At 40.4% G+C, this 24,033-nt stretch overlaps 2 protein-coding genes across 2 annotated transcripts in view; both read left to right on the forward strand.

Moving 5' to 3' along the window:
• The first annotated feature begins 262 nt into the window (after nt 1-262).
• actn2b (actinin, alpha 2b) lies at nt 263-13,804 on the forward strand. The gene is made up of 21 exons (XM_072436955.1): nt 263-409; nt 3,550-3,664; nt 3,747-3,866; nt 3,935-4,021; nt 4,105-4,192; nt 4,316-4,394; nt 6,792-6,873; nt 7,197-7,282; nt 7,367-7,459; nt 7,762-7,992; nt 8,260-8,407; nt 8,514-8,664; nt 10,586-10,694; nt 11,415-11,555; nt 11,833-12,015; nt 12,099-12,233; nt 12,313-12,492; nt 12,564-12,710; nt 12,789-12,854; nt 12,941-13,099; nt 13,190-13,804. The coding sequence occupies exons 1-21, from the start codon at nt 278-280 to the stop codon at nt 13,346-13,348; spliced, it is 2,691 nt and encodes an 896-aa protein (XP_072293056.1). The 5' UTR covers nt 263-277; the 3' UTR covers nt 13,349-13,804.
• Nucleotides 13,805-14,264: 460 nt separating this feature from the next.
• Nucleotides 14,265-24,033, forward strand: part of ryr2b (ryanodine receptor 2b (cardiac)) — a 33,994-nt gene continuing 24,225 nt past the window's right edge. Inside the window, exons 1-28 of the mRNA XM_072436960.1 lie at nt 14,265-14,379; nt 15,294-15,413; nt 15,503-15,607; nt 15,836-15,910; nt 15,987-16,065; nt 16,255-16,367; nt 16,510-16,627; nt 16,713-16,809; nt 16,876-16,950; nt 17,058-17,214; nt 17,288-17,449; nt 17,508-17,616; nt 17,685-17,878; nt 17,949-18,066; nt 18,147-18,242; nt 18,368-18,486; nt 18,612-18,745; nt 18,836-19,077; nt 19,166-19,358; nt 19,440-19,656; nt 20,651-20,755; nt 20,844-20,947; nt 21,086-21,169; nt 21,326-21,485; nt 21,632-21,779; nt 21,883-22,091; nt 23,450-23,627; nt 23,782-23,990. Coding sequence (XP_072293061.1) covers nt 14,332-14,379; nt 15,294-15,413; nt 15,503-15,607; nt 15,836-15,910; nt 15,987-16,065; nt 16,255-16,367; nt 16,510-16,627; nt 16,713-16,809; nt 16,876-16,950; nt 17,058-17,214; nt 17,288-17,449; nt 17,508-17,616; nt 17,685-17,878; nt 17,949-18,066; nt 18,147-18,242; nt 18,368-18,486; nt 18,612-18,745; nt 18,836-19,077; nt 19,166-19,358; nt 19,440-19,656; nt 20,651-20,755; nt 20,844-20,947; nt 21,086-21,169; nt 21,326-21,485; nt 21,632-21,779; nt 21,883-22,091; nt 23,450-23,627; nt 23,782-23,990 — 3,768 coding nt within the window. The 5' untranslated portion in view covers nt 14,265-14,331. The remainder of the gene's footprint in view (nt 14,380-15,293; nt 15,414-15,502; nt 15,608-15,835; nt 15,911-15,986; nt 16,066-16,254; nt 16,368-16,509; nt 16,628-16,712; nt 16,810-16,875; nt 16,951-17,057; nt 17,215-17,287; nt 17,450-17,507; nt 17,617-17,684; nt 17,879-17,948; nt 18,067-18,146; nt 18,243-18,367; nt 18,487-18,611; nt 18,746-18,835; nt 19,078-19,165; nt 19,359-19,439; nt 19,657-20,650; nt 20,756-20,843; nt 20,948-21,085; nt 21,170-21,325; nt 21,486-21,631; nt 21,780-21,882; nt 22,092-23,449; nt 23,628-23,781; nt 23,991-24,033) is intronic.

The following is a 24,033-nucleotide window of genomic DNA, read 5'->3' on the forward strand; positions in this document are numbered from 1 at the left end:
TGCCGTTATGGGTGGGGACCTGTGGGGACCTGGGTGCACATTGGGAGTTTGGGGAAAGTTCAGACCGCGTCACGTGACTGTCCAGTACTAATGAGCCCGTCCCTTTTGACCTGAGGCGACCAGGGCCAGACGTCTGTCAGGTCGAGGACAAGGGCACGCGTGAGAGGCCAGCAGCAGCAGCAGCAGCAGCACTGTGAGGGGAACTAGTCAGGACACTTTAACCGTTACCGTTATTCACTTCAGCGCGTCAAAGACAAATCTGCCACTGCGCGTGATCATGATGAGCCAAATGGACACGACTATTGTGCGCTATGATAATGGCTACGACGAGTACGAGTACATGATACAGGAGGATGAGTGGGACCGGGACATGCTGCTGGACCCCGCCTGGGAACAACAGCAAAGAAAAGTAAGTCGGACTAACTTGACGCGCGTAAAATGGTTCATTACGCGCCGCGAGCCAAAGTAACGAGGACTAATGAGTCTTTGAAGAGCACTGAGTTTGACTGATTTTAAAATTGTTCGCGTATTTTCTGCTATTCATTTTGATATGTCGATTGTGAGGTACAGTAGGCTTTAATAAACTGATTTTTGCGGGTTTTCTCTATCTACCAAACACAAAAAATACCAACCTTTTTGTTACATGTCAGGTCTAAATGTTCTTATCGTTCAACCCAATCCAACTTTATTTGTATAGCATATTTTTTTAGACAAGATAGTTTCCAAAATGCTCCACATAATAGCAATATTGAACAAATACTTTGCTCTAGAAGTCACAAAATAAAATAAGAATTTCAAACAAATCAATCAGAACAATAAAAACATAAACGCAATGAATTTGATTATTATTATTATTTTAAACAAACAAAACAAAAATTAAATGAATGAAATATGTCGGCGTGTATGTTTTTTGAGAACTCTCCACTTTCCATCTGCAAAGGCGGTAAGAACCCTCATGGACAGATCCTTTGGAGTTCCCCCTGTGCCATGGGGTCTGTGCCATGGGGTCTGCGCCATGGGGTCTGTGGTCAGGCCCTCTGGCTCTGCGGTGGAGCAGGAGGAGGACAGATGCAGTGCGCACTAACAATAGCAGCGGTCCAGCGGCTGATAGGAGCGGAATGCGGCCTGTCAACAGACGCGCCAACACATGATGACGCTCTTGGGATCAGAACGGACACTGCATCTAAATTTAACCCCGGGACCAAAAGGCTTTATAGTAGGGTTAATCCGGTGTCCTTGGTGCAGGAATCCTTTTGTTTATAGAAACCATAGACATAAATATTGTACCAGCTACAGCACATCTCAATATAGACTCTGACTGCTTTTGAGTGATACACCTAGGGACAGAATTCTTACTATGACAGAAATCAGACAAACTATCTCTGACTAAATCAGTATATTGTGGTCCCTCTGACTGTTTTCCATGAGCCTAAGATAAAAAGTTGGAGTACAAGTTGTCTTTGCTTGGAGAAGCAGGCAGCTGTTTGAAATGGGCCCTCCTCTATGGTAATACTGGCCAAGAGTTTATTTAAGACTAAAAGCTGAGGTATAAATTGTACACCAAGCTTAACATTTAACTGTGAGTAATGTCAGACAAGGCTTTCTGTTGGGACCACCAGGAGCCGCCTCTGAATGTGTTTCAGTGCACACACATGCTATGATGATCTTCTGGAAAGGCTTTATTCTAGTGGTTTCCTTACACCAAAGCCATTTTGAAATACTTGTTCATTTGGACATAAACAATATTTATACACTAGGCCTTCATCGGGTAAATGGAGGATGAGCTCCAGGTATGCGTCTTAAATAGAGTGTGGCATTGGCAAGCACCCATGGGTGACATGTCGTTAAATGAACAGTACACCAAAAATGCTATCTAATTTAAGACAAAAGTGTGGTCGGGATTCCCCTGAAAAATATATTTTAAATCTCAGTGGCACTTTCCTGGTTAAATGAAGGTCAATAAATGTATTAAAACAATACATAATGATAATGAATAAAGCCACCAGGCAGTAAAGAATAAAACTGTGCTATATACATATCCCTATTTACACCAAATCAGATCGCACCAGTTCATTAAAATACCAAAAAAAGCAGCTGCAATTCATAAAAAAAAAAATTCTATAGGGACATACAACAAAATTCATCGTTAGGGTCTTTGGGATTTGACAGAAGAAATGTTTTTAGAATAAAGTGGCCCACAATTAAAGAGCCAGTTCAGTGACATAGTGCCTGGTGGATGTGATTCATAAATATTTTTAGCATCGTTCGTCACTGCTCAGCAGAAGTGCTGGAAAGAATGGTTAGGGTGGGCAGCAGCTTTTTGGAACTGTGGTCAAATGAGTATTGGCTGACGATGTAGCAGGGGGAACATTTCAAACACCATTCTTGAAGGAAAAAACACTATTGTTTGTACACTGGTAGTTTATCCTGTTACAGCCTGACTCTACAGTATGACCGTAGTAGAACATGTGAGTGACCCCATGTGGCTGGATGTTAAGATGTCAAAAATATTTCTATTCTAAAATATACAATGACTGCTACGTCTCAAAATGTTGTTGAGGACCCAAACTATAAAGGCATGTAACAGCAGGCTTACATCACAGTAGTTGAGTAGTGCTTGACTTTAAAGGCCGACTGGACTGCGTTTCCAACTGTCATCATGCCGGACATAAAAGGTGTCACCTGGAGGAACACCATACATGTTTATGATAAGGTTATCTCTTATCTGCAGCCGGACCTGCTCATAATACTGGGATGCAGAGTGACGCAGTCTGTCTCCACGTGACATTTTCAGCCCTGTGGACGTTTTCCTCCCTCTTATCTTATCATAAAGCACACCAGAGCACTCTAAATTTAACACCTTGTATCAGTCGGAATGTGGTGGGCTTTCAGCTTTTATCCATACAGTGCTGTTCGCTCTGAACTCTACTACAGGCGAGCGAGGGACAATTTTGGGCCCTCTCTTGGTGCACAGTTTATTGTGCTCCATGTGACGGTTAGTTGTGTTGTAAAATCACTACTGTATAGGACATAAACTAAAGTTAAACCCTAAACTGTGCTGAAAATACTAGTGACAATTAGTCACTAAAATAAGTATAAAATCACATTTGTTTTGTGCATATGCAAATGTGTATTGTTTGTAATTTAAACTTAAATTACTGCAAAAACAGACCAAACAAATACACAACACCAAGCAAGGATGCAAAGTGATATTTCTACACTGGTTAATTTTACAGTCCCTTCATGGTTTGTGCTAGACTTGAATCTCAAACCAGACATTCACAGGCTCTTTTTCAACATACTGTCTGAATATTGTTATCAAGATGATTGCTGATTGCTTTATGGATTACTTATTCTGTCAGTTCTTAATATTGCTTAATTTGCCTACACCAATTAAATTATTGGGTGCATTAATCTTTCACAATTTCACAATACAATTCTGAGAGTTTAATCAGATTTTCAGCATCACTGGAGTACGCTTCCTCTACATTCTCACAACAGTTACATAAGACTAAGTTGACAATTCTAATATTTGTGTTCTTTACATAGACTTTTACAGCTTGGTGCAACTCTCACTTGAGAAAAGCTGGGACACAGCTTGACAATATCGAGGAGGACCTGAGGAACGGTCTCAAGCTCATGCTCCTTTTGGAAGTCATCTCAGGTCAGAATTTAAATTTAAGAATGAAGATGCAGTGATTTGTGATCTCATTGAACATTAAAGGGGTTTTCCTCCTCTGTCTCAGGTGAAAGGTTACCCAAACCAGACAGAGGGAAGATGAGGTTTCATAAAATTGCTAATGTAAACAAAGCATTGGATTTTATTACAAGCAAAGGCGTCAAACTAGTGTCTATCGGAGCTGAAGGTATTTCTAATCAAGCACAGTTTGTTGTTTCTGAACCATAGATACCAATAAACTGGCATTTCTTTCAGAGATTGTTGATGGAAACGTAAAAATGACCCTTGGAATGATCTGGACCATCATCCTCCGCTTTGCCATTCAGGACATCTCTGTTGAAGGTAAGACCACAAAATACTAAGATAATAGTTTAGAAACAAATATAGAAATATTGATTAATATCATTATACTTGTACCTGCTTAGAAACATCTGCAAAGGAAGGTCTTCTCTTGTGGTGTCAGAGAAAGACTGCCCCTTACAGGAATGTCAATGTCCAAAACTTCCATGTCAGGTGAGCGAATGCTGCGCTGGGCTTTATGTTATGAGTGTTGTATGTTTGAACTGTATGGAATTAGACTCTGTAGCTTTAGCCATTATCCTTATTGGACCTGACTGTTGGTTCTCTTCGGTGAAGCTGGAAGGACGGCCTGGCTTTCTGCGCCCTGATTCACAGACACAGACCCGACCTCATCGATTACTCTAAGCTCAACAAGGTGTTGTGTGCTCAGACAGATAACAGGGTGCTGTGTGTGCCAGCCCCCAAACACTAACAAGCCAATTCTTCACAAATGTGCCAATAATGAGTGGCTGCACCGTGGGCTAAACATTCACTGTGTTATTTTTTGTCAGTTGTTTGTGTTCCCATAGTTTTGTCTTTGTGAAATGAGCTATATGATATAATGCGGCATGTTTTTGTGCATGACTTTAATCTCAAAAGGTTCCAATTGATAAGCAAGAGGGCAAAGAATTAGTCACTTTCTCTACAACTCGAAACATAAAGAGTTTTGCATGATAGATTGAATGAACAGCTCCATGCACTGGTTTGGATTACATGTTTTCTTAAAGATGATATATTAAGCTATTTTTCAGGTGTTTATTATTAAACTATAACAAAAGTAGATCATAATTTAACATTTTGTCAATTGAAAACCGCAATAATGATCTAAAATGGCTTAGTTGTAGAAACACGTCCATTGACTTCCTGTTCAAAACAGCCCCGCTGATAAGCTCTTCAAAGTGACAGTTCACTGTGACAAGCAGCCGATTTTCATTTGCATGTATTTATTTTAGAAAAGTTTGACGTGACACATCTCTACTTGTCTTATTTTTTCAAATCACAGAAAGTACAGGGATTTACTGAGTACTCGAGCCTCAGATGCAGGACAATACAATACATCCTATATTGCCAACTCCAACATATACGAATCAATCAAAATACAACTTTGAGTAAACTAATGATGAGGTTGATTTGGCATAATATGTCTCCTTTAATTCAATTCAGTTCAATTTATTATTGTAATGCCCAAAATCACAACAGCAGTTGCCTCAAGGGGCGACAGTGAAAAACAGATTAAACAATGTTCATAGGGACTTGGCAAATGTCCCAGCATCCCGTGTCCTTAGACAAATGTCCCAGCATCCCGTGTCCTTAGACAAATGTCCCAGCATCCCGTGTCCTTAGACAAATGTCCCAGCATCCTTTAGACCATCCTTTAACTTAATAATGAGGTTGTCAAGCATTTTTAAATGTTATCTTACTTGTCAACAAAAACAAACATAACACCTGTCTATAATTCTGGCATTTGTTGTTTGGGAAGTAGTGATTCAGTGGGTATATTTATTGTTATTCCTCCCTGTCATCATTGGTCTCAGTAAGTGAAATGATGGCTCTCCAATAACCTGACTTGATGCTGACCAGGAATAGTCACAGAAACATGAGCCTAGTCCCTGCAGATCTCTTAGTTCTTCTCTCTATTGTCCCTGCTTCATCGCTCAGTGTGAAGCTGTTGCACATGCAAGGGTCAAGCTACCAAGTAAAGGCACAATATCAAATCAATCAGAATGTGTTTGTAGAGCACAATTCATACTGAAAGTGATTTAGAACCATAAAAACACATCAAATACACAAAACAATATGAATCACACTACAAAAAATAAAAGCATAAATAATGAAATGTATTTAAAATAGTTAAATGCAGTAAAATTCCCTCAGGCACAGCTAAACAGAACCATTTTGAGCGTAGATCTGAACACAACCTCACAAAGACAGGATTTGAGTTCCATAAAACTGAAACACAGTTTCCCCATGTTTAGCACCAGCAGGAGGCCAGTTCCTGAGGTCCTTAGAGTCCAAGATGTTTCATATGACACTAACATATCAAACCTACGCTTTGATCATAGGCTATAGCGAGACCACCCAAACAAAGCTGCTTTTACAGCACCCTCCAACATAGATTACTTTTATTTACTGGCACTGTACATACACATTTTGACTTTGGAGTACCCCATCATCCATCTCGTCATTGGCCTACTCTATCCTTGTATCTGCCTGGATCTGAGAGCAGCTGGCCCTGTCATGTATTGTGTCACTCTCACCCCGGCGCTTTACGAGACAGTGCTACAGAGATAGAGACAATTGTAATAGCATGATCCCTGTGCTCTCCGCACTCTCTTTGGCCACTGCCCCATTAGCAGGAAGGGCTTTCCATGTCAGCTGTTGTCTATTGCACTCTGGCTCAGACTCTCGGGCCCTCGGGAAAATAAATAAATAAATAAATATACCGTATGTCTAAAGTTAGAAATTGCTAGTGGTTTAGAATTAAGTCAAAAATGAAATAGCTAAGTATGTTTTTTAAAATTAAAATCTGAATAATATAACACATATCCTGATGTCTGTTGTGGTCAGTATTATGCTGTTGTTGTTGTTGTTGTTGTTGTTGTTGTTGTTGTTGTTGTTGTTGCTTCTTTTAACTGCAAAGGTGCATTTATCGCCATCTCCCTTATTCTCTAGACTTAGAGTATTATAATGAGCACACTATAGCATGGAGGTCAGCACCATGGCATGTTAAGTCCAAACATTTCTGCCCAGTGAATTGTGCTTCTTTATTTAGGATGATCCTCTGGGGAACCTAAACCTGGCTTTTGACATTGCAGAGAAACACCTGGACATTCCCAAAATGTTGGATGCAGAAGGTACTGGGAAATTAAAATGTCTGTCAAAACTGTGACGGTGACTTTTACTCTCTTCTATAAATAATGTTGATCAGTGGTTCCCAAAGTACCACCAAAAAAAGTGCTGCCATAGGTCTAAATTAGGGCTAAACCAGAAATAGTAAATCATAACTGGACTCCACCATTGCTACTGTAGTAATTAACAATAAATGAGCCAAAGGAGAGCAACATTTTGATAAATCTGACTCTAAATTTTAGGACTGTAGAGGACCTTGTGTACCATGAAACATTCGTATATATATATATATCTTTATGTTTATATAATTTGATCCCTTCTTTTTCAGATATTATCAATACCCCCAAGCCTGATGAGAGAGCAATTATGACCTATGTGTCTTGCTTTTACCATGCGTTTGCCGGAGCTGAGCAGGTAGGCCTTTAGAGTATCTATAATATGAGTACATTTTCCCCTCTTTAATGCTTTACATTTGTTCATTTACCTTTGCTCTTTTAGGCCGAAACTGCAGCCAACAGGATCTGTAAAGTGCTGGGAGTAAACCAGGAGAATGAGAAAATGATGGAGGAATATGAGAAACTGGCCAGCGAGGTACAGTAAAAACAGAAATAGTTCCATGTTAAAACTGTGCTGATGACACCTTGTGAAATAGAGCCAAAAGTTAAATTAAACCTTTGAACTTCTCGGTATAGAGTTGAATAAATTCCTCAGAGCAGGTTCGCAGGGTGTAATTGCATTCACGGGGCTTAAAAAGGAGGTCAAACCTTAAGATCATAGTTTATCCCTGACTTTTATGATTGTATAGATATGAAAAGATAATTGCTATTCTCACACGCAGCTATGGGACTGACACTCACTCCGTGCCTCATTGCTCTTTTGCTCTTGTGTCGAAGCTGCTGGAGTGGATTCGCCGCACCACGCCCTGGCTGGAGAACCGGACCCCAGAGAAGACCATGTCCGAGATGCTGAGGAAGCTGGAGGACTTCAGGGACTACAGGCGCCAGCACAAGCCCCCCAAGGTCCAGGAGAAGTGCCAGCTGGAAATCAACTTCAACACGTTGCAAACCAAGCTACGCATCAGCAACCGGCCCGCCTTCATGCCCTCTGAGGGGAAGTTGGTATCTGTAAGTCAATTGCAATAACACACTGGTCACAAGGAACGGTGTACACATTTGTGCATAGAAATATATGAAAATGTTCTTTAAAAAAAAGTCTGAGTCCGTTTCTTCCTGTATTCTGTGAAATATATTAAATTAAACTAATAATAATAGGATCAGGAAATCTTTTAAACTAAATATAAACTGACTTTTTATGGATGGAGTGCCTGTCTTAGTGAAGGGCATTGCATTGTGTGAAATTGGTGACAGTTTCTTTCGTTGGCTTTTATGTAGGACATAGCTAGCGCCTGGCAGGGTCTGGAGCAGGCAGAGAAAGGTTATGAAGAGTGGCTTTTGACTGAGATTCGAAGGTTGGAAAGACTGGACCACCTGGCTGAGAAGTTCCGTCAAAAAGCATCGAACCATGAGAACTGGGCCAGCGGTAGGTCAAACGTTTCCCTTATTGACTACAGTATCATTACAACTTTATCATCGGAAAGTGTTTGTTTCATTCTGAAGCATTTATTTGCTGAAAATGTGTGATCCAGGTAAGGAGGAGATCCTGTCTCAGAAGGACTACGAAACAGCCACCCTGACGGAAGTGCGAGCCCTGCTTCGCAAGCACGAGGCTTTTGAAAGTGATTTGGCCGCCCACCAGGACAGAGTGGAGCAGATTGCTGCCATTGCACAGGAACTTAAGTAGGAATTTCACTCGAATCACTCGCTTGACATTACAGTGAACGGAAACTGTAAATGTTAATACTTGATTATTGTGTTTATTGGCTTAAACTGGAGTTAACATTTAACTCCAGCTTAGGAAATGAGGCCGGTTCTTCTGTCTGCCTCGTTCCGTCCTCGATTTCTCAATTCACCCACAGGAAATGGGCGAGGAAGCCCCTGCCACAGATGAAACAGAGCGAGGAGAGAACCAGGAGGTGAAGCGAGCAATGGGGCAGCTGCATACTTAGGCTTATTTTATATATTTTTTTTCTCCAGGATTTTCAAATCAAAGCCAGATCAACGTCTTCGTATTCAGACAAAAACGCTTGAACATGTTTTTTGTCCTTTTATTATGAGATTATTAACTTGTTCACCATCCTCTGTCTGCGTCCTGAACTGTTACTCATGTTTCCTCTGTGGTTTCTATCGCTTGCCTCCTTTTTGAGCTTTTTGCCCTGATAAATAATAATAGATATGGTGCATATGATTAACAGCTGAGGAATAGAGGGAGAAAGGGAGGAGAGAATTGAGATGTGGCCAATGTGGGTGGTGTCAGATGTCAGTTGCACACTTCCATGGTTACCTGTTTAGAAGTTTGGAGCTCCTCAGTTTACACCATTTCATAATCAGCAAAATAAATTCTTGGTTTCTATTTCTTATATTTTTTCATTTTGAGGTTGTGTCTAAATCTAAATTGTTCCCTTTTGCAGTCTGTCGCTCCTTTTTTCAGAGTTCAGCTGGAATGCCCTTCGTTTTCCAGCTAATTATAGTAATGTTTTATGTGTAAATATCCAATTAAAAAAACATGCCAAAACTAATTCCCATTATTATATATGTCAATAGGTTGGAATTACAATCGCATCCTGCTGTGTCTTACATGTTCCCATCTGACAAAACAGCAAAACACTGAAACTCACATTTACTCCCCAGACCCTCACACAGGGGCTGATCCTGTCCCTGAGAAACTGGTCACACTTTGTCCAGACATTCTCATCCCGTAGCTGAGTTTCAACCAGGTACGAGCAAGAAGCATGAAGGAAACTATGATCATTAGAATTTCATGAGGAAAGAAGATCATCTATACGCAGCAATGCCAGGAACTTAACATTCTTATCCATATCGTGGCTATCGAGCTGGGGAGATCTACAGTGGACGCAATCAACTAGAAATTGAACAATATTACCCAATACAATTTTTTTTTACTAGCATCTTATGAAGTGGGCAATTGCCTTTTGGACACAATGTTCAGTGGGATATAATAGGAACCAGAAAGACTGGCAGAACCCAGAGGAATGAGGTCCATTCTCAGGGATTGAAATATGCAGCTGAGGACCAGGCTCTTCCTGCTCAGAACTATAGGCCACAGGAATATGTATTTTACCAATAACCTCAATGCTTTTAAATGTCACTTTGCTTGGTTGTTGTCGTGTGCAATAAATGCCCTCATTTGTGCTGTCTTCAATGTTTAGCAATGTCATCTGGAAAAAGCTGTGTTTTTCAACTGCTTGAGTCGCTGTGCCCCTTTTTTGGTTGAAAAAACATTGCCACACAGCACATACGAAAACATGACCAAATCACACCTTTTAGTAAAAAAAAAAGATCTAAAACGTGGCAAATAATGTCCCTGCCACCCTCTGGTTCTGTTTTGCTTTCTTTTTTGGTGCAGCGGTTTGTCAGGACACTCCAATGGTGAATTATTAAATAAAATGAATGTCTGAAATAACATTCTACCCAGAAATACCCAGGTGCTCAAGTTGGAAATCAAGGGGATAAGTAACTGCACAACAGTATTTTATAACATTGCTGTGGACCAAGTATTAAACTAGAGACACATATGTAAAACATTTACTTTATGTTATATTCATTTTAATAACACAGCATACATTTTTGTTTCTCTTAGTGAGCTTGAATACCATGATGTGGCTGCAGTAAACCAGCGCTGTCAAAGCATTTGTGATTTGTGGGACGGACTGGGAACACTGACTCAGAAGAGAAGAGAGGCACTTGAGGTAATCGAATAACCCATTTGTTTCATACTTAAATATTTGAGCAGAGTGATGCATTTTAAATTAGCTAAAAGATAGAAAAGCTAAGTAACTTCATGATGCAGTACCATTACCACCACTAGAGTTTGCTAATGTTTCACTTTTACAGTGCTATACATTGTGTAATTTGTTGAATTCAGGCCATCAATATCATTTTAGAAGCGTAAATTACTCAAATTGTTTTATTTAGATATTTAATTGCCAAACATGTGTGGGTTGCTAACTGTTCAAATGAAATGTGTCACTTGGAAGTTAAAGCAAGAAGAAAAAACAGTTTGATTTGTCTTCTGGAAGTGAGGAGCAAAGTGTCTGCCAGGCCTTTCCCATAATATACACTGGCCTATTCCAACCTGTAAATGTGTGAGGGCTCGGGGAAAAAAGCCAAGGCTTAGTCTGACTGACAGGGACAGACAACTGTTTTTTGTCACTCTCCCAATGTCCCCCGCTGATGTGAGGGGCCTGCTCCCTGTCACCGTGCACCCAGCCAGAATCAGGGGTTAACAAGGCCAGAACAATGGTATGCCCTCTGGGATTAGTCATCAAAACAGGTGAGGGGGATGTTTGTTTTTGGATTTCATTGCGAGGTATGAAGGTTGTGTTGTTGTTGGACAGGAGCCGTGTTATCGGGAGTTTGAAGATGTAAAAATATAGAAGTGACGCCTGTCATGCTGTTGTTTGTCTTAGCGCACAGAGAAGCTGCTGGAGACAATTGATCAGCTGTTCCTGGAGTTTGCCAAGAGGTCGGCGCCGTTTAATAACTGGATGGAGGGAGCCATGGAGGACCTGCAGGATATGTTTATAGTCCATACTATCGAAGAGGTTCAGGTGAGCGGGGCATTTTGCTAATGTTTTTTATAATCATACAGAGCAAGAATTGAAAATACAAATTACAAAGAAACTGAACTAAATTGCGTTATTATTTAGAAGCTTTTGTGCCTTTATTTACCTTTTATTTTGCTTTTGTCATTTCTAAAAAATTACCCAATCTATTAAATTGTCTCTAGTATGTTTTAGTTTTATGCTTTTCTTCCATGAAATAAATAAATAAAATAATTACTGTCATTGTTATTTATTCTTACCTTTCTTACTTTCATATTTTCAGAGCCTAATTGCTGCTCATGAGCAGTTCAAAGCGACTTTACCTGAGGCTGATGCAGAGAGACAGGCCATTTTAGGAATCCACAATGAGGTGCAGAAAATTTCCCAAAGCTACGGGATCAAGGCTGCTCTGGTCAATCCCTACAGCTCCATCACAACTGAAGAACTGCTTAATAAATGGGACAAGGTAGAACCAAAATATTTCATCATGAATACTTTGTGGATGTAGAAAATACACATTGCACATGATCAAATTCTTCCGTTTTGTAGGTGAAAAACCTGGTTCCTCAAAGAGACAGTGCGCTCCAGGAGGAGATGGCCCGACAGCACTCCAATGAAAGGCTGAGACGTCAGTTTGCGGCTCAGGCTAATCTCATTGCTCCTTGGATACAAACCAGGATGGAAGTCAGTTGTAGATGAAACACTAACAAATCTTATAAAAGAAACTCTAACAATTGTCCACTAATATGTATCGTGGTAACAGGAAATTGGACACTGCTCGTTGGCGATAGGTGGCGCCCTTGAAGACCAGATGACCCAGCTCAAACAGTGTGAACATGTCATCGTAGCGTACAAACCCAACATCGACAAGCTGGAAGGAGACCACCAGCTCATTCAAGAGTCACTGGTGTTCGACAACAAACACACAAACTACACTATGGAGGTATAAAAGGGTGGAAATGCATTTTGTTTGGATAATATTTGACTCATTTTTTGTTTTGGATGTTTGAACAGCACATTCGTGTTGGATGGGAGCTGCTCCTCACCACAATTGCTCGTACTATTAATGAGATTGAGACCCAGATTTTGACTCGTGATGCAAAGGGCATCAGTCAGAAGCAGATGAATGAGTTTAGATCGTCTTTTAATCACTTTGACCGGGTAACCTGAGCCTTCTTTATGCAAATAGTTTCTCATGTACTTTCTTCTAATTGTTTTTGATACACTGACAAATTTCAGAAGAAAAATGGTGCAATGGAAACTGATGACTTCCGAGCTTGTTTGATCTCAATGGGATATGATTTGGTAAATCTTTAGACAAAAATGAGACCTCATTAAATATAACAGCTTGTTCACTATACTTTTTCTATCCTTATCCTTTTGACCCACAGGGAGAGGTAGAATTTGCCCGTATCATGCTGCTTGTTGACCCAAGTGGCACTGGAATTGTGTCCTTCCAGTCATTTATTGACTTTATGACCAGAGAGACTGCAGACACAGACACTGCTGAGCAGGTTGTGGCGTCCTTCCGCATCCTGGCAGCTGACAAGGCACGTGTCTGCAGTGCACTACTGTGTGGCTTCTGGTAATTGGATGGATCTTTATTGAATAGCGCTAATCTTCACGATTTTCCTTTGCAGCCCTTCATACTTGTAGAGGAGCTGAGAAGGGAGCTCCCCCCTGAGCAGGCAGAGTACTGCATTATGAGGATGCCACCATACAAGGGCCCCGGAGCACCACCAGGGGCGCTAGACTACACTGCCTTCTCCACTGCCCTCTACGGGGAGAGTGATCTTTAACCTTACCCCCTTATCTAATTAACCAAGCCCTCCATCACATGAGGATTTTATCATTGGAAATACAACCAGGATGTTTCATCTGTGCTAGTTCCAAACTGCTTCCATTAGAACTGCTGTAACATTGTTTGTCCACATTCATGCTGTGCATTCTTATGTGAAGTCTGCATGTTCTGTCATTACTGGTGTAATAAACATGATTTTAATCAGTCTAATTATAGTCAAAGAAATAATGCTTTTGACAAAATTGAAAACAAACAATAGCATTGACTTGTGCAAAGAAGTTTTACTTGTGCAATCCACTATTATCTCTTGTAACATATTAGGCCTACGAGTAAATCAGCTGCAAACAAACTGCAAGTCTTGTTTTTTATCTATTGAAATGGATGTTTTTGCATTTTGCATTGGCTACGTCAGTCTAAATTGTCAATAAATAACTTAATCATCACAAATGCAGAATGTGTAAGTTGTCTTTATCATAATCATAATCACTTTATTATAAACATGCTGATTTAGTCATTGAAGCATCCGCTCTGGATCAAGGGCAGCATGTTCAGTCAAGGCATATTACATAAACCAGTGGTGCTCCAAGTGAGGTGTGGGGACCCCTGGGGGTTATTACAATACAGTCTATGGTCACTACATGCTTATTACAATGTCTTATGATATACAATTTTAATGGAAAAAAACTACACCAATAAAATATGTCTATGAGAAATTAAGCTTCCATCTAAATTTGGACTTGATTGGAACTTCCTTGGCATATTTTCATACCGATAACGGGTCCCTTCTGGTCCCTTGATTCTCTTTCTTGACAGTTAGAGTCTGCCACATGACCTGCCTCAGACTCCGCCCACAAACAGTGGGCCTATGGCTGAGTCCCGGGTCTCAGAAATCTCAGGAGACAATTGTCAAACTCCTTCGGGGCAGAGGCATCAGTCTTTTATTCCTCTAAGTGTTCCACAGCTTTAGTCTAAAATGAAAACATGACTGACACTGGGGACACTGATGAAGAATTTCAGTTTCTACGACTGGTAAGTCTTGTACTTCTTTTAATTACTCAATAGACGAGTGTCAAGCTATAAGTCAATTCATCAGGTGCATAAGTCTACAATGTAAAACAGCTCACAGACAGGTTTGTACAGTTTTAAATTCATTGTATTAGCCATGTTAATTAGATCATGTATTCATATTATGTCAATCATCTATAATTCATGCAAACGTCCTTGTTACAGCAGGTCTATGAAAATGCATAATGCTATAGACTGCTGTGGACAATGCTGTATAATATATAAGACCCAGTGACTTATTTTAATATAGTGACTTTGAAGTGAAGTGTAGGTCCACAGACTACAGTGACTAGTGCCAAAGTTAATAAAGTTTTGAAAGTTTTTGTTCTTAAATAACCTTTCCTCTCTCTTGAACATTACTAACTGTCAGACATCCTCTGACGGCTCATTATCTCAGGGCCTGATACGAGCATGTCACAGAGAACAGTGTCTGTGACTGGGCATGTGGGAATCAGGAGCCTCCTCACTAAGAAATAGATCCACATCGTCTGCGAAGCCTCTTTTAAAACTATTACAGAATCAGCTGAGGAGAACAGGATCTGCTACAACAATTACTCACAAACAAACTTCAATACACGTTTTTCAAATGGGGATGCTACTGATTGTGTTGCTGTGGTGTATCAGTGCTGGGAGTGTGGCTGATTAGTAGCAGAGTTTTGCTGATATCATGAGTGGACAGAAGGGTGAATTAGGGGTCAGATTGTCCAGTAAACTCCCAATATGGAAGTATAACACGTGTGCACAAAGTCGAGACACAGGAAAGTTTGATTTTATCTTTACTACAAGTGACAATTAAGAGTGCATTCATGAAACAAATATTAATGACAAAGATATGTGATATATGGTTGTTTTTTACTTGTTTGTGTATTTTTCCTCAGGGAGATGAAGTGGTTTTGCAGAGCACCTTCACCTGTAACTCAGAACCTGTGAAGCTGTGTCTTTCAGCTGAAGGCTTCGGTAGCAGACGCTGTTGTCTTGAGCCAACCTCCAACTCGAAGGTCAAGAAATGGCTCATTTTGACATTGTTCATGTCTTAAAACAGGGATTCATTCAGTATATTTATTTACATTCATATTTCTTTTCTCAGAATGTTCCTCCGGACCTGTCCCTGTGTGGCTTTGTGCTGGCTCAGTGTCTTTCTGTCCGGGCTCTGCAGGAGATGTTGGCCCACAGTGAACAAATATCAAAGAAGGTGAGAATTTAAAATGTTTGTATTGCTCTTAAAGCGAGCGTCATCTAAGGCTGTTTCTAATGTTCGGCGTTCGAGCTCATAAGAACAAACACAAATCCCCTCAATCTTTCATCTTTAGATTCACTGTAATATTTGTGTGGCTTAAAGGTCCTGTCATTGCACATATGCACGTCACTATAACTTTACTTTGTGTCGTTGGTTTGCAATGATACTTTTCTGTCATTTCAGATGGGAGCTGATGGCAGCCATCGCACACTTCTGTATGGGCAGGCGCTGTTATTCCTTCATTCATACAGTGGCATGGTAAGTGGCATACCAAAATGATAGAATATCCGAGTAGCAAAGTGTAATTATATATGAGCAATAAATTACCTTCCAGTATCTGAGCTGCATGTTCTCGTCTCAATCTTCAACTGATAAGCTGGCGTTTGATGTGGGTCTCCAAGATAATAAAACAGGTAATTTAGTATGCCTGATTTGAACGATTAAGCAGCATCTATTTGAGTGGTCCAAGGCAGAAATGGTTTCACAGATTGTCATCTAGACGACTTCCATTTGAAACGTCTTGAGTTTTTACACCATCTCCAGAAGACAACCTTTGAAACATTTTCTGAGAAGCCTCTGTGTAATCTAAAACATATTTTTAGATGAAACATGTTGGTGGATAGTGCATCCTGCATCTAGACAGAGATCAGATGGTGAGAAGGTTCGTGTTGGAGATGATGTTATATTAGTTAACATTTCATCAGAAAGGTATTTGGTAAGTATTCACTTTCATAACATTTCTATTTTTTAACAAGATGACTCAAATACTAAAATAGCAAACCATCTTTAGCTCATAATCACACTGTACTTTCATATTTTTCACATTCACTTTCTAGGTTTCTGCTTGTTTATTTCAGCATCTCTCCACTGGTGCCGTCTCTGACAATAAATATGACAACATCGTGGTGTCTGTAGCTTTCCAGCAGAGTCTCTGGCGTCTTGCTCCAATCTGTTCAGGTGGAGGAGTCGCTCAAGGCAAGTTTTAGTACTTTATGCAGTTAGTTGATCTCCTGAAATGGACTGTTCCCGAGTGTGTGTGCTTACGGTGATAAACTCTTAGGATTTTTAAGAGGGGGAGACACACTCCGCCTGCTGCACAGCCACAGTGATGCATGTTTGACTGTTTCCTCTGGAGAGCTCGGGCAGGACTTTCAGAGGTCAGTTTGAACACAAGTCAGTGAAATATCTGGTTTATCTGTGGATTTACTGTTTCTTATTTGCAGGGAATTGCATTATGAGACCGGCCCAGCCTCTAATCGCGCTTGCTCTCTTTGGAGACTAGAGATTCTTCAAGTTGTGTAAGTGCATTTTTTCTTGCTGTTCCAATCCTTTTATTACTAATATTTACATGTTTTCTGTAGGTCCACAGAACAAATATCTAACTTTAATTTTTCTCCTATCCTAGATGGAGTGGTAGTCACACACACTGGGCACAACCTTTCCGACTCTGCCACTTGACCACTGGGCAGTACCTGGGTTTTACAGGGGAGAATGGGCTTCATCTTGTCAATCGAGACAATGCTGACATCAGAACAACAGCTTTTTGCTTCAGATCTACAAAGGTTAGACATTTAAAAATGTTTTTTGGTAGATATTACATATATACTGGATGCGTGTTCTGTTTCATTCTTTTAGGAGAAGCTTGAGCCTTGTCCAAACACAAATGTCACTGGAATGGGAACAGCGGAGATAAAGTATGGGGACTCGACATGTTTTATTCAGCATGTGTATTCTGGACTGTGGCTAACGTATAGCTCTGATGCTAAATCAACTGGGTCCCTGAGTGGTCATCGTAAGGTAAATCTAGTCATAACAAGTCCCAGGGAACAATGTTTCAAATAGCTCCTCTTTTCAGGCCATCTTACATAGCGAGGGCCACATGGACGATGGGCTAAAACTGTCCCGATCTCAGAATGAGGACTCTCACACTGCAAGACTCATACGTAGTGCCGCTCTGCTCTTTACCAGCCTCAATAGGTAAGAAAAGCACTTACAAAAAACTTTGTAAATGTAATTGTGTATTTTATCTGTTACTTTTTCTTCAGGAAACTGGATGGTCAACAGGAACTTCCCTCATCTTCTGATATTCCTCTGATAAAGACAGTGATGTGCAGTGTTCTGGATCTAATTGAGTTCTTTAAGCCACCACCTGACGAGTTAGACACTGAGGCCAAACAGAAAATCGTGGGCGAGTTAAGAAAACGTCAGAAAATGTTTCAAGAAGAGGTACAGTTAAAGAAGTGAAGAATGTAATCATCATTTGCATGTTTTTGATGGCGCATATGTCTTTCCTCAGGGGATAATAAACGTAGTGGTTGAATGTATTGACCATCTGCATCAGTACAGTGAAGTGTCCTGCGACGCTGAGGCTGTGCAGAGTGAGGAGATCATCAAGCACTTTTATAAAATACTTGGTGAGGAACATGCAATTTAATGATTGACAGACAGTATGTCACCTATGTTTTGCCAACCTATTTTTTTATATTTTTCTCAGCTGCATTGATCAGAGGAAATTGTGCCAACTGCGCACAATTCTCCGTCTCTCTTGAATGGCTCGTGAGCAAATTAGAACACCATGAAGCCTCCTCTGGTAGGAATAGCAAAACTAAACTCACATTCAGTAGGTTTAACAATTCACTAGCTTCACTCTGACTTCCATTCGCACAAACCTTATTTTGTATTGTATGCTTACAATTAACATATTTTATTTTGTAGGGATCTTGGAGGTTCTTCACTTTATTCTTCTTGAAAGTCCTGAAGCTGTCCACATAATCAAAGAAGAACATATTCAGTCCATAGTCAGTTTTCTGGACAGGAATGGATACAACCACAAGGTAATACGTGATACAATCCACTCAATTTAATGTTCAGAATATGAACTGAATGATAAAACATGCCATTCCTTATCAGATTTTAGTGCTTTTATTTGGAAACAAGAAGCTGACCGTGTATTTTCCAGGTGTTGGAGGTGCTCTGTTGTCTGTGCGTGTGCCATGGTACTGCGGTCCGCTCCAATCAGAACCTCATCTCTGACAGCCTGCTGCCATACAGAGACCTGCTGCTGCAAACGCGTCTTGTTAATCAGGTCATCAGGTAAAGTTTGGAACATGCACAGTACGAGTTGATCATGTGTTTCCTCTTCATTCATTAAAAGAATATTTGACTATTCTTTTATCGCTCCAGTATAAGACCGAACATCTTTCTGTCAATGGAAGACAGCTCTGCCCAACATGGGAAGTGGTACTATGAGCTTGTCGTTGATCATGTTGAGCACTTTGTCACACCCGAACCCACACACCTGAGAGTGGGCTGGGCTTCCACTCAGAGTTACAAACCGCGGCCTTCAGGAGGGGACGGCTGGGGAGGCAACGGGGTCGGAGATGACCTTAGCTCCTTTGGTTTTGATGGACTGCACTTATGGTCAGGTGTGGTCCAACTCATTTATGTCTTACAAGATGCAACAAAGTACAACAAATGACTTTCCTGGAGGTATAACTTAATTTGTTTATCCAGGTTCAGTTGGGCGCAGAGTAAACTCCCCTTTTCCTCATTTGCTCAAAGACAATGATGTCGTGAGCTGCTGTCTGGACCTCAGTCCTCCATGTATCTCTTTCCGAGTCAATGGTCTGCCTGTTCAGGGGATGCTGGAGAACTTCCACACGGATGGGTTCCTTTTTCCTGTGGTTAGTTTGTCAGCAGGAGTCAGGTGAGTCATTCAACTATTCTTAAATCACTGTAATAACAAACAGTTACAATGTGTAGAGTCCTTACAAATGTGTTGGATTAGGGTTCGTTTTTTGTTTGGGGGAAAACATGGAGAATTCAAGTTCCTGCCTCCACCCGGTTTTACTCAATGTTGTGAAGCTCTCCTGCCAAAAACCAAGTTGAGGGTAGAACAATGTCAAACATATATTTTTGACCATGAAGATGGAACACAGCTCATTGGCCCGACTGCATTTAGCAAACCAGTTGTTTTTATTCCAAATCCAACTGACATCAGTAAGGTAATGCCTTTCTTTTTTCTGCATCCATACATCCATACATCCATCCATACATCCATCCATCCATCCATCCATACATCCATCCATCCATCCATACATCCATCCATCCATACATCCATCCATCCATCCATCCATACATCCATCCATCCATCCATACATCCATCCATCCATCCATCCATACATCCATCCATCCATCCATCCATCCATACATCCATCCATCCATCCATCCATACATACATCCATCCATCCATCCATACATCCATCCATCCATCCATCCATCCATCCATACATCCATCCATCCATCCATACATACATACATCCATCCATCCATCCATCCATCCATACATCCATCCATCCATCCATCCATCCATACATACATCCATACATCCATCCATCCATCCATCCATACATCCATACATCCATCCATCCATACATCCATACATCCATCCATCCATCCATCCATCCATGCATCCATCCATCCATCCATCCATCCATCCATACATACATACATCCATACATACATCCATACATACATCCATCCATCCATCCATCCATCCATACATCCATCCATACATCCATCCATCCATCCATCCATACATCCATCCATCCATCCATCCATACATCCACATATACATACATCCATACATCCATCCATCCATCCATCCATCCATTCATACATCCATCCATCCATACATCCATCCATACATCCATCCATCCATACATACATCCATCCATACATCCATCCATCCATACATACATACATACATAAATACAAACATACATAAATACATACATACATACATACATACATACACACACACACACACACACACACACACACGCACGCACACACGCACACACGCACACACGCACACACGCACACACACACACACACGCACGCACACACGCACACACGCACACACGCACACACGCACACACGCACACGCACACGCACACACACACATTATTTGAATTAATGTATTTACTAAACCTCCAGACTACACTGCCTCTTCAACTCGAAAATATCAGAAGAAATATGGCAGAACATTTCCATGAACTTTGGGTCTTGGATCAAATTGAACTTGGATGGACTTGTGGAATTGTAAGCTTATATTGAACTATGGAAGAAAAATAAAAACAAATCTTGCAGTAACTGTGCACAACATATACATTTTTTTTTATTTTGACAGGTAAAAGATGAGGAGAAAAAGATAGATCCCTGTCTGGTTGAGTTTTCTAATCTCACAGATCTTGAAAGAAACCAAAATATTGAAATGGCAGAGACAACTCTCAAGTCAGTATTCTCCATAATAACATAATGTACCATACCATGTGTACATAGTCAAAGGCTAGAACTGAGGCTAGTCTCAGTGGGATTATCCTGTTTAAATAAATATGCTTTTTTTAATCCTTCTTTTGTCTTTTCATAAAGGACTATCCTTGCCCTTGGTTTTCACATTCTATTGTCTGATGAGCAGGCTGAGGAAAGACTCAAATATATTACTCTCTCATCCAAGTAAGTACTGCCTGATGTCAAATACATTTGATCAGATTTGCTAAAACCTGCAGGGAATACATAGATGAATGTTTTTATCTAAAACATTTTTTAAACCAAGTTATATTTAATGTCAACTAACACAAACGCAATTACCCAGTATGTGCTTTTTTCCAGGTTTGAATTACCAAATGGTTACAAACCTGCTCCTCTTGATCTGAGTGGTGTTTCACTCAGTCCAACTCTTGAAAAACTGGTGGATTTTTTATCTGAAAACGACCACAACGTATGGGCCAAGGAGCACATCAAGCAAGGATGGGCCTATGGAGCTCAACAGGTTCAGATCTAGTTATACAAACCTCCAATATGACCTTGAATAAATTGAAATTAAACATAAATTATGCTTTATTTGACTGTGGGGACTGACATTTTGCTCAAAGTAAGACAAAGATATAAAAACACCTGACTTGCTGCCGTTTGTAGGATGTGAGAGCCAAGAGGAGCCCGTACCTTGTGCCCTTCCTCCAGCTGGATGTAGGAAGGAGGAGAGTGCAGAGGGAGCGGGTCAGAGATACTGTTTGTATCCTGCTGCTTTATGGATACAGCATACAGTCATTTAAAAAGGAATGGGGTATGTTTATTTCTCTGTTTAGTATTGTTATCATATTAATGTGAATATTTAACTATTTGTTTCATTGATCAGGAGAATTAAGAGGATTTGTATTTTTTTGCAGCTTCATCCTCTACTCCATGTCTTGTTTCTGCTGAGAGTTACCGGGTGTTCAGAACAGATAAGTCATATGCTGTGACTGACGGGAAGTGGTACTTTGAATTTGAAATACTGACAGCTGGAAGTATGAGAGTGGGCTGGGCCAGGCCGGGCTGTGCTCCAGACAGAGAGCTTGGCTCAGATGACCAAGCTTTTGTGTTCAGTGGAGATGAGGTAATCTCTAATCAGATTTCATAGTATCATTATTATACAGAGGCTCACAAAAGTATGCATGCCCCTGGAACTTTTCTACATTTTGTCACATCACGAACAAAAACTTAAATAAAAAGTACTGGCGTAATGGAAGGACAATTACACATGATTTCCAGATTGAAAAATAAACAAAACACTGAAAATTATAGTGTGCTTAAGTGTTCATGCCTGAGTGCGACAGTAGTTACCGGGTGATTGCTGAAAGATTGAATGTTGCCCTAATATCTAAACCTGTGTGTAACCTAATCTTAGTATAAAAGTGAGCTATGGTGTGAAGGCCACAGAGGTTTGTAAAGAGAATGTTGGGGAGAGAACGGCATCATGAGGTCAAACAAAACATGGATGAAGTTGTGGAGAAGTTTAAAGCAGGGTTAGGTTATAAATAAGATATTTATAACAAAATGTCCCAAGCTTGGAACACCTCACAGAGCACTGTTCAATCCATCATCTGGGAATGGAAAGAGTATGGCACAACTACAAACTACTGCTTTTCTTCAGCAGGGACAGGGAAGCTGCTCAGAGTTGATTGGAAGATGGATGGAGCCAAATACAGGACAATCCTGTAAGAAACACTGTTGGCGTCTGCAAATGACCTTTAGTTGGAAAACGATCATAAACACAAAGACAGAGCTGCAATGGAATGGTTTGAAAGAAAACACATTTTTACGTGTTGGCCCAGTCAGGCCCATGTCTAGACCCAACTGACAGAGGGTGCATCCGGATTTCAAAGGGGTACAAAGAAGATAAATGGTTTTAAATGAGTTTGTAACGCACCCTTTTGCACCCCTGTAGACCCGGCCTGGGCCCAGTCAAAGTCTGATTGTCAATTTGTGGTAAGATCTAAAAACTGCTGTTCACAAAAGCGCTCCATCAAATCTTACTGACCTTGAGCTGTTTTTCAAAAAAGAATGGGCCAAAATGTCAGTCTGTAGTTGAGCAAAGCTGGTAGAGACAAGCCACAAAAGACTTTCAGCTGTAATTGCAGTTCAAGTGTTGACTCAGGAGGTCTGAATACTTTTGCACGCTAAACTTTTCAGTTTTTATGTTTTTATTTCTAATCTGAAATCATGTATAATTTTCCTTCCATTACACAATTGTGTGCCACTTTGTGTTGCTCTGTCACAAAAAAATGTTAATACCTTACTTATTCTATTTAAGTTTGGTGTCATGACGTGACAAAATGTGAAAAATCCAGGGATATGAATATTTTTGTCTATAGTTGGACTGGGCTTTAAATAAAAGGAATTGCATGAAAATGAATAGAGTTGATTTGAAGCATTACTAAATGCAGTTGTAACAAAGCTTTCTTCCTTGAACAGGCCCAGTGGTATCACCAGGGTGGAGTACCACTCGGGACATTACCGTGGCACAGAGGGGATGTGGTGGGCTGCATGTTGGACATGACTGAACGCACTATAAAGGTCGCTCTTAATGGAGAGCTGCTGTTTAATGAAAAGGGTTCTGAACTGGTTGCCAAAGACTTTCTCATCGATGACGGTTTGTTTATTGCTTATTTGCTGTCTGAATACTTATAACATATAATGTTGAGGGTGTATATAGACAGTTTTATTAATTACGGTCATTATATATTTTTTGTTAATTTAATCACCATGAGCCAGGTGTTAAATAAGTTATTTTTGATTTATTACAGGCTTGTTACCTGTTGTTGGTCTTGGAGTGAACCAGATGGGAAAGCTTAACTTAGGCTCTGAGCCGGATTCTTTGCGGTATTTTTCTGTGTGTGGCTTGCAGGAGGGCTACAAACCATTTGCTGTTGACATGTCCAGCGATCCGTCTTTATGGTTGACTTGGTGGCAGCCTCAATTCACTTCCATAAAACCAGACGACACAAATTTACATGTACGTTTATTATTACATTGTAATGTGTGATTTTTACACTACG

This window comes from Eucyclogobius newberryi, unplaced genomic scaffold, assembly GCF_026437365.1.
Source record: "Eucyclogobius newberryi isolate DKJ021-1_F unplaced genomic scaffold, fEucNew1.0.hap1 SCAF_8, whole genome shotgun sequence".
Lineage (NCBI taxonomy): Eukaryota > Metazoa > Chordata > Actinopteri > Gobiiformes > Gobiidae > Eucyclogobius > Eucyclogobius newberryi.